Source organism: Phoenix dactylifera, chromosome 6 (genome assembly GCF_009389715.1).
Source record: "Phoenix dactylifera cultivar Barhee BC4 chromosome 6, palm_55x_up_171113_PBpolish2nd_filt_p, whole genome shotgun sequence".
Taxonomy (NCBI): Eukaryota; Viridiplantae; Streptophyta; class Magnoliopsida; order Arecales; family Arecaceae; genus Phoenix; species Phoenix dactylifera.
In genome coordinates, this window is record NC_052397.1 from 10,643,740 (window position 1) to 10,654,171 (window position 10,432).

At 34.0% G+C, this 10,432-nt stretch overlaps 1 protein-coding gene across 1 annotated transcript; it reads right to left on the reverse strand.

The window, feature by feature from the left end:
- Positions 1-439: 439 nt before the first annotated feature.
- LOC103713355 (polyamine oxidase 1) lies at positions 440-10,011 on the reverse strand. Its single transcript, XM_039127387.1, has 10 exons — positions 9,879-10,011; positions 9,492-9,741; positions 9,223-9,369; positions 8,796-9,042; positions 3,871-4,014; positions 3,564-3,713; positions 3,087-3,341; positions 2,868-2,949; positions 2,700-2,785; positions 440-854 (listed from the first exon to the last, which is right to left on the reverse strand). Exons 1-9 carry the CDS (start codon positions 9,973-9,975, stop codon positions 2,706-2,708), a joined length of 1,452 nt encoding a protein of 483 aa, XP_038983315.1. The 5' UTR covers positions 9,976-10,011; the 3' UTR covers positions 440-854; positions 2,700-2,705.
- Positions 10,012-10,432: the final 421 nt, after the last annotated feature.

Sequence of the window (10,432 nt, forward strand, 5' to 3'; positions counted from 1 at the left end):
CTATGTCAAGCCAGTCATGATTGGGACTATATATATTCCAATGGATTTTATTTTTTTTTGCCATTATCAAGCAGTTTCTGGTTGTTGACTAAATGGGTCACTTTTGTAGCCTGAAGATGTAAGCATGGAAAGAATCAATATGCTAGTGAGGGATGATCCATGCATAAAGAATTCTTCTTTTACCTTGAATTTTAATTTCGACCTATCAGAAAAGTATGCTTGAAAGGAAGTCCTAAGGCCGAAATAATGGAAGCCCTATGAAATAACAAGGAAAAAAAAATTATTAGTCGCTAGCACATATCGGTCTATATGTCCAACAATCAAAACTAAATTTTTTTTGTCTGAGAGTGTTCAATGTTTAATAATGAATTTCCTCTTTGCTCCTCAAAATATATAATTTTTGTTGGCAAAAAAGATGATTATTTGGAAATAATGCATGTGAACAAATAAAGTTTCTCCATTATGTCCTCTTAAACATGGACTTATTAGTAGCAGAATTAATTCATATCATACGACTCATTGTTTGCTCCATAAACAATTGATGGAAAACATACGATTACAATTGAGCTGTAGCATAATTGTTGAAACCCTTAACCAAATTCAGAAAATTCCATGCTTGAACTTTGAGGGTGTTGACTTGAGTGTTCAATATGGGTAGTCCTCTCTTCTTTCATTTGAAATTATTGATGCACCCTCCATTATTTGAGAAAATAAAGAAAGTAAAAGATAGCAAACATTGTTCTCAAGAAAGCATACATAGATAAACTAAGAGACAACAACAGCACCTAAGTGACTAGAGAGACATATATCCACTTTTTCTTTGAAGCCAATTTGCACCCCCATACTACTCAAATCTACAAGGCAGAGTTAGTTGTTAATATGATATTCTTAGAACATAGAAGCAAGAAATAAAGTATTTATGTCAAATTGCTCTTTGTTCATGATAGTTTTGATAACATATTATGCACAAAGAAGAATATAATAGTTTTCTACCAAAATAATGGCCAAAGTTTTTTTTATTTAGGAATGGTATCCTTAAAATCCATGATCTATTCTTTGTTGGCTCTTGATTCACGTAAGTTAATGATTAGATGATAAGATTCCAGAGAGATCCTTGAATAGTTTCTATAAAGTTGATGAATATTTAACCTTTGGGTCATTAAAATATAGTTGGATCAAGATACAGTGCATTGTAGTACTAACTCTCTTGGGACTAACCCTCTTTGAAGATAAAGAATTTTAGTTGTCAATCTGATGTTCTTTGTTAATGACTAACTATCTTGGGACCTTAGATCTGAAAGTCTTTCTAGATGCTACTAGTTTGGAACTCATTATTCTTTTTGATTTTCTTCAAAATGTTCAACCTTTGGATAACAAGATATAGTTGGATCAAAACCTAGTATAATATTGTAGTAATAATAGTAGTGTAGTAGAAATAGCAATTGAAATAGTAGTTGCAGTAGTAGTGGTGGTGGTAGTCCTTGAGAATATCAAGATTTTTATTTGGTTAATCTCAAAAATAGTAACTTGGAAAACATAGGATTAGTACTAGTAATTGTTTATTTGTCTAATCTCAAACATGGTAGCTTGGAAATCTAGTGGTACTTTTGATAGTGAAATAATTTGGCCCTTCAGAAGATCAAAATTTTTATTTAGCTAATCTCAAACATAGTACTGGTGATGGTGGTGGTGGTGCTAGTTGTGGTAGTAGTATAGTTGTGATAATAGTGATAGTAGTAAGCAAAACTAATTTGGTATAATTTGGTCCTTAAGAAATAAAGATTTTTATTTGGCTGATATCAAACAAACTTGGAATTGGATGGTGCCTCAAAGTCATGTTTTGTCAAGGATCTAAAAAGACTTATGTCAAGCCTAATATAGATGCTCAATTATTTCCCTATTAGATTAAGTTTTTGAGGTTGATTAATTACTTAATATGACCATAGCTTAGATTTTTGGAGTTCACAATTTTAAATACCTAAAATTTAGTTATGTTGTTTAAATATCCCTAGTTTATCTATTATCTTGATTTTTATATGTTTCTGACTTAGTTATTTGACAATAGCATGGTCTGGGCTGCACGTGAGGGGGTTGTTAAGCCTAATATACGTTGATCCTTTTTCTATCAGCTTAAGTTTTAGGGGTCAATTGGTTATTCAACAATTTCAATCATCTTCTCTTGTAGCACATGTTTTTTAAATCTATCTGGCAGACTCTTATTGGGACACTATATTTGTACATCCAACTAAGATCAATGTTTTTTGGTACATTTGAAAACAAAATTATATTGAATAATCTTGGAAGAAGGATTTGACATATTTTTGCTTCTAGTTGTTGGGTGATTTTTTTTGGAAGGAATAATAGATTTTTTCCTAACTCCTCCAAGTTTCTTGTTAAACCTGCCTCTAACTTTCAAGCTTTGCATATTTTTCTATCCCCTTTTCTTCTTGATTTTTCTTTTATTTTGTTGGCCTTAGGGCCTTCATTTCATTTCGTAAATCTATATGTCTTAATGAAAGTAATTAAGCTTCACCAAAGCTTTTCTTGAGAAAAAAAATGGCACTTTATTCTTGCAACTCATGAAAATTGTTGTCTTGTTTTATTAAAACCCTTTTAATAAGTGTTCAAGGATAGGTGCATATTTTTCTTAGATAAATATGATATGTGCATATTGTCATAAAGAAAAAGATAATTACTACCTGAACTTATGCATCCTTGGCTTTGATTTGGACCTTGCACATTTTATTCTTGATACATTTAATCACCATGTTTGCAGAATCGATGCCTGAAAAGGATGAGTTATTAAAATACAAGCATCAAATTTGGTAAAGATCTTTTGATGATTTGTGAGATTAAAGAAAACAAACCTGAAAGGTAGGCACCATGGACATAACCATTGTAATGCTCACTCGTGTGCTCCCCGGTGAAGTAAACTCTTCCAACAGGTGCCTTCATCATAAGTGAACAATTAGACGAATTCTTGAATTATAATCTCTAAGGTTGGCATTATTATTATCTAATCATTTGTTTATTAGCAATATTGATAAGCTAAAATATCTCATAAATACAAGGCATTGGCTTATTACCCTAATCTGATCGTACTCATATCTGTTTACTCCAATTGGCCAGTTAGAGAAGCTACCCTTGTAAAACCTATTGGACCACCATCTAGGAACAAGTATGTCAGTTGCCTCTGGTATGTTTCTACCAAACATTTCTCTAAGAACTTCCATGACTTCTGCCTTTGTCTCAGAGTCTTTTTGTTGCTCTATCCTTCTAGATTCGTCGTCTGTGACTGTAACCATGAGGACATTGGCTCCTGGGTATTGCTTTTCAAATTGCTGCAAACAATATTAAAGAGGTAAGGAGCACTCATAGACTTCTCATCACAAATTTAGTCCAATCAGAGTATTAGATGGGTTAAGAAGTATCTAATGGCCAGTATTGTATGCCATAAATTACTATGAAAAGAATAGTTCCTTTTGCTCTAAAGAAAAAAAAATGAAGGAAGAGCTAGTATCTACTCAGTCTATAAACAAATCTTAAGATAAGGAAAGGCTTACCTGCCATATTGGATAATATCCCCTTCTTTCACTGGTGTAAATGAAGAACTCTGTCCCATTCCCTTCAGGCCAGAATTTGTAAGGGAACTTAAGGAAGATTTTGGTGTAAACAGCCATGTCAAACTGGTATATTGCTAGGATTTTCCATTGCTGACCCAGTGTCATGATAGTAAAAGCCACCAATAATAAGCAAGAATTAGAAACATTCATAATAGCATATTGTTTAATCTTAGAATAGGTCAGCGATGTTAAATTAAAACCATAAATAAGTTTGTATTTATTGTAAATTAACAACATCATTTCTTACAGGTAAGACTGGCTTGAAATCGATGAGTTTTGTTTGGAGGACGCCAATGCTAACAGAAACCATCACATATGCTGCTTTATAACTCATGCCATCCTCTGTAATGACAGTCACACCTCCATTCGAATAAAGGATGTGCCTTACCACCTATGACAGTAGACCAAATTTGTTAACCTTTTTAGAGAGAAATGGTTGTATTTCATTATCAATAATGTTAGTAAGATAATTCTAACTTGAATTTTAAATATGATAATGTTTCAAAATTATATATTAACTATTTTCTCCTCTAGTTTCCATATATTTAGTTAAAGTGAAATTCAAAATTCATAAAAAATGTCGATACAATGGTAAAATACTAGAGAAGGACTTCAAGAAACCATATCAAATCAATAAAAAAAGGAAGGCAATTCATAAACAAAAATTTTTTGATGGTATGTGTGTGTGTATACCTACAATTGTGCTTTGGCCCTTGTTGATAGGTGATCGCATGTACATTGTGTACAATTCATAATTGTGGTAAATATTTCAAGGGAGATAATATGCATAAGCAATACATGATTTATCTCATTAGGAAGAATAACTTATAGTCATTGCATAACAATTCTCTATCAATTGAGCTAAGTTCATGCATAACAACCAGCAGAAGATGAAACAACAACAAATAAAAATAGTTTTGCATGCACTTCCTATGAGAGAAAGAATAAAGGAAACTATTTCATGTTATTGAGTGATATTTCAATAGTAAAATTCTTCTTGTTAGTAAAAAATGGAAATATATATACTTTAATTGCTTTAGGGTATTTCCAAAACTTAACAGTTTAAAATAATTCAAAGATATCAATTAGTTCTACATTTCTTTCATATTACGAATACTTATTATATTTTTTAAAAAATAGATGTTTCATGATTAACTTTACATTCATGTCGCAAATAATAAAAAATATAGGATATAAATCCATATAATTTAAAGTGTAGCATTTAAATTTGGAAATTTATCAATAATATGTATCTTTTTCTTAGGTTGTATCTGAATTTTATATTTTTAAATTTTTAAAATCTTTTTCTCATACATTTGGTCTGATCATTAACCCAGCAATTGGAACAATGACTTGGTGGCTTGGCCACTTGGCTAAATCTATCTCTAGTTTGGATTTAATAACTATGGTTATAGTTATATAGCATAAGGGGAAAAAACACCTAATAAACCAGCACGAATATCGAAAGTATATATATATATATATATATATATATATATATATATATATATATATATATATATATATATATATATCACATTAAAAATAATATCAAAATTTTTCTTTCCTACTTTGTTATGGACCTTCTCCCTCCCTCCCTCCCTCCTCCCTCTCCCTCCCTCCCTCCCTTCGAGCTAATGTTTGGATTAGTTTGTAACATTTGTTTGAATAAGTAACTTTCTTCGATAATTCACTAATACTTGCATGTCAAACTAGACCTGCTCATGGGCTAGGTAGCTTGCTTGGCCTTTCATGCCCATAGCCTTTTGCGCAGGCTTGAGCCAAGGTTTTAGGCCGGGCAGTTGGGGTTGGGCCTAGAAAAGGTACAACTCAGGTTTGAAGATTAAAGCCCAATCCATTCTGAATTTTTTTTTTTGTATTATTTGTTTATGTTTAATATATTTGTAAACTTAGTAGACAATTATTTAGATATTTAAACTTAATGGGATAATAAACATATTGGAGATTATCGCTAATATTGAGTCATTCATATTTAGCATTTTTAAAATATTTTTATATATTTTTTAGTACTTTTTATAATTAAAAAAAATGAACAAAAGGCCGAGGCCTAGCTGAAAGATCAAAGTTCAAGTAAGGGCAAAGTTTGGCCTTAGAAGGTAGGCTCAAAGGTCGGACTGAGCAGGCTCGAGTCTCAGAAAATTGTATTGACCTTTGGGATACAACATTGGCATTTTCTTGTGAAGTGAACCAAATGCTATGACATAGAGCGACGGAATTGTGAAGATAGAACAAGTGTTCTATTTGGACTAAGTGGGTGCTATAAATATGTTCTTGGCTGGTCATACATGTTTGTGTTGATATTGATGTCCCGAGGTGAATAATGGCCATGTGTTTTAAAACAGTATTCTTGGACGATATAGGTAACTTTTATTTTATTAATAAAAGTTTATTTGCTCCTATTATTTTAATTTTGCAACTGTATTAATTTGTACAATGATACTTGTTATTGTGACCTAGGTATCAGACAACATTCATACATAGACATCGCGCTATTCCACAAAGGTATACAACTTCTTTAACACAAAGGTTGAATATTTCTTAGTTCCCAAGTTTTAGTTAAAGTGCAAATTCTGACCAGCATAGTGCAAGTTAATTATCACCAGAATAGATCGACATTGGTGCCAACAACCATTTTTTGTCAAAAAAAATCTTTGTTAAAATATCAATGCCGATTAAAGCAACATTTATGATTATGATTAGGATTATCTTTAAGTGGGCATTTGCTTGCTTGAAGGGCCAAGTGTATGATCCATCCTGCTGATAAATCAGTTGGACCAATAAAATTTAAGAAAGTAAAACAATTATAAATTAAAAATCATTTGAAACAAATACATAAATGTTAATTTAAAAATATGTTTCTTATGAGCCTCAGGCATTTCAGAAGGGAGGAATCTCATCCAACCTTCAAGATTCAAATAGTCCATCTAGTTTTTTTCAGAAAAGAAAATATGAGTACAATTAACCCAAAGACCTCTTATATAAAACCCTTGAAAAAATTCTTTCTTTTGACACCTAAAAAAGTTGTTTCAAGAATAAGTTCTCTAGAATATATTTTTCATTGACAACCTAATCCAGAGGTGGTATGGTGTAAAGAAGGGGCAGTAGACGATGATGGGATGACGTTGGTTAGGCAAAGGAGGGGGAAACGCTTGATCCAAGTCTGGAGGCCTGGAAATTGGACTCTCTTATAAAAGTAGAATCAAGACTAAATAGAGCTTAATAAGATTTTTTATTTAAGTTTTTATTAATATCTAATCTATTTAAGTTCTCCATTTTTGAGGAATGAAATCTATCTAATTTTTCACACGCTCTTACATGCAAGTTTTCAACAACAACCACGTTGTTATGTTAAGATGGACCTGACTTGAAATTGGTATTAGTGTCGTTATGGGTTATATTAACAATTACAATCCCATGCGGTATATCCAGAATTATTTAGTGTTAAAATAACATAATAACAACATAGCAGAAAATGATGGACAATAACAGAAGATTATCATTCACAACATTGTTTAGGTTGCTCGAACTTTTCATAAGCGGGAATTTCAAAAATAAAATTTTGAAAACAAAGATAAGCATTTAGAGAACATACAAAGTAATAATCTAAGTAAATTGTAATTATAGACATTATCATTTTCTCATAGATATATGTGTGTTTATGACATTTTTGAAATAAGAAAATATTTTTTTATCTTGATTCTGTTTGCCAATTTTATGCCAAAGTTACCCCTCTATTATCTTAAAATATGTTACCTACCTCACTAACCACTAACTTTCTCATCCTTAACTACCACACATTCCCTCTCTCCTTCTTTACTTATCAGATTGGACTCTCTAATAAAACTTTCAAGCAAATTGGATTTTGTAACTTTATCTTCCTTCTCTCTTTTCTTAAATGTGTATCATGCGCATATGTATGTATATTATATATTTATATACACATACATCAGCAGCCTACACTCTCTCCCTCCTACTCTTCCACTACTTTTCATCACACACCAATCTACCGAAATTAATCTAACTAGCCCTTCATACAATTGCTCTCATCTCGTTCTTATTGGCGAAGGTACTTACAGAATGTATAGCCATTGATAATAATTTTTTATTGTAGAGGCCCGAACTATTTGTTTATATGCTGAGATTTTGTTTATTTCATCGATCATCATCCAACTATATCGGGATCCCAGAATCTGCATCAGACTGAAATACAAGTCAGTCAGGATTTGAAAATCAGAATGCTCTACATCCCTAAAATGAAGAATAAAAGTTAAGCTGATCAAAATACCCTTCGGATTTTTTAAAGGAGTTAAGTCTCGGACTTCAACAAAACTCGTTAATAGTCTAAACCTAGACGCTGACGAGAAAGAAGAGAGCCACGTGGTGCCTTTTGTTGGTGGGATTTTAATGAGCATTTATAATTATTTTAAGCTTGTAAGAAAGCAACATATATTTTTGTGTCCAACTTGACACCAAAAAAAAGTTTCATAATGTTACATGACTGAAAATGGTTGGCCCTTTATAGTAAGCGCCATCCATGATAAGTTACATCAGTCCGTCGCATTTTCTCGACAGGACGTCCCACCGTCCGATTTTATCGTTGTACCAGAAGTTGGCCCGGAATGGTAAATCTAATAAATGGACAATTCTGTTCGGAAGGGGCCAAAACACGGTTCAAAAAATGAAGAAGGGAAGATGGGCAGCCCTGTTCACTACAGCAGGACCATCTAATTTTAGCCAAATGAGAGGGGCGTGAGTCGTCCTGCTCACTACAGCAGAACCATCCAGTTCTAGCTAAATAAATTTTCAGCATCAAAAAATTAAGTAAATTAATTATGTGGTGCCCGGCCTTGTCCAGTAACCTAGTAGTAAGAATATGATATCGGTCAAGCGGTAATTCATGAGGTCCCAAGGTGTGCCGTAACTTTTCTCTATCAACTAATAAATTAATTATGTCGGGAGCCAATCCGCCTTCTATTATTAATCACGGGAGACTGTACCTGCCAAACTTCTTCTACCCTCACCACGTGGTTTCCATGCAAATATGACATGGGAATAGATCATTAGAAAAAGAGCTATAAACAGTAGAAGAGATACGTTAAACAAATCTTGACCATAGCTGGCATCCAGTGGAAAGGATATTAAAAAGAATACCTTGTTTAACAGGAGCCGAGGATCCACGATGGAGCCATTGCTGTTGGTCTTGAGGAACTGTTTAGCCACATCGTACACCACACTCTCGTAGCCCCTTTGGTCTCCCACGAAATAGAGGTCGTCGCCAAAGTCGGCAAATGTGCGCAGAGGCACGGTGTTTTGCAGGCTCGTCACTCGCGGAGGCTCTGCAAACTCGTAGTCATGAAGGTAGTAATCTAGTGCCATCTCCAAAGGCGACGAAGGAACGCTACAACGTCAATGCCCAACCTTAGTCATAGATAAACTATCAATGCATACGATAACCACACAGTATATGAGTACTAAGAAGACGTAGTTGAGGCCTAACTCATAAGAAGAAAGAAAGAAAGAAAAAAGGAGAGGAACTAGCTAGTTTTTAAACCTAAAATATATGGTCATCAGTCTTAACTGGTTCTTGAGGCGTTGGTATGTCAAGACGGAGATGTCTTCTTGCCCGCTGGGAGCTAATGACTTGGATAGTTTCTCTCCGGATTCGTCGACTTTCTCTGAGAGATCAATGGCCTCCTGCACTACGGAGGCTTTGTGTAGCCGACCACTACATAGAAAAAACCATTAAAACAAACATGATATATATATATATATATATGCAAAGAAAACATGATACAAAAGAAAGGCGAGAGAGGAGAAGGCGAAATTAGATTTTAGTGTGGTATGTACCCTTGCATGTAAGTGTTGGAGGAGAGGTTATTATAGTCTGAGTAGAAGGTCTTCAGTTGGAGCTTGTTAACCATTTCCCATATGGGATTCATCATGTTGCCATTGACCCCTTCTACCCAGTTGGCTCCCAGCTCCACGTTGAGCCCTGCGAATTTGGTCTTGTGAATGCGGCCACCAATGTGGTCTGTGGCCTCGAGGATGAGGATGTCCTTTATCCCGGCATCCGATAGGGTTTTTGCCGCCGAGATCCCTGAGGTGGTTGGATTCAAAGGTAAGGAAAATGATGTGGGTTAGGTTTACATATATTGTTATAGCAGTGAAGAAGAAACCATAGCTCTAAGTAGGATTCGAATTAAGTGCATGTTGCGCTGTCTGTGATGTTCTCACCGGACAAGCCGGCGCCGACGATAATGACTGATGGAGAGGCCGAGGCTCCGATAACATGAGCTGTGAGCAGCAGAGCCACAACAACAATGGCTGCCATCTCTCTCTCTCTCTCTCTCTCTCTCTCTCTCTCTCTCTCTCTGTGTGTGTGTACCTCTCTTTTGTATCCACCTATCCAGGGCATCAATAACACATGACTAGATTATATAAGGTTAGGAGGAGCGCCTCGTTCGCGGCACCGATGACTGGTCGTAAATACCCTCTTCAATATTCAAATTGACATAAATATTTTTTTAAAATTAATATTTGTATCTATACCCCCATCAAATATTATTTTTGTACAAATACTCTTGACATAACAATCCTGATGCCGTTAGCTAAAATTATATTTATTTTAAGTAAAAATTAATCAAAATTTTGAAATTACTTTTCTTTTTTATTCTAGAAGTGGTTAACAGTTTAATGGATCTCCTTGGAAAACCCAACCCATCCATTGTCTACCTGCAATCATCACTTTCTTCCGCATGTAATACTTTGTTTTTTTGATCCCTGAAATA

Excerpts from the sequence above, each read along its gene's own strand:
- LOC103713355 (XM_039127387.1), bottom strand. The coding sequence starts at position 9,975 with ATGGCAGCCATTGTTGTTGTGGCTCTGCTGCTCACAGCTCATGTTATC. Across the intron at positions 9,370-9,491 it reads TCCAACACTTACATGCAAGG|TGGTCGGCTACACAAAGCCT; the intron begins GTACATACCACA and ends TTTTCTATGTAG. Across the intron at positions 2,786-2,867 it reads CCATGGTGCCTACCTTTCAG|GCATCGATTCTGCAAACATG; the intron begins GTTTGTTTTCTT and ends CATCCTTTTCAG.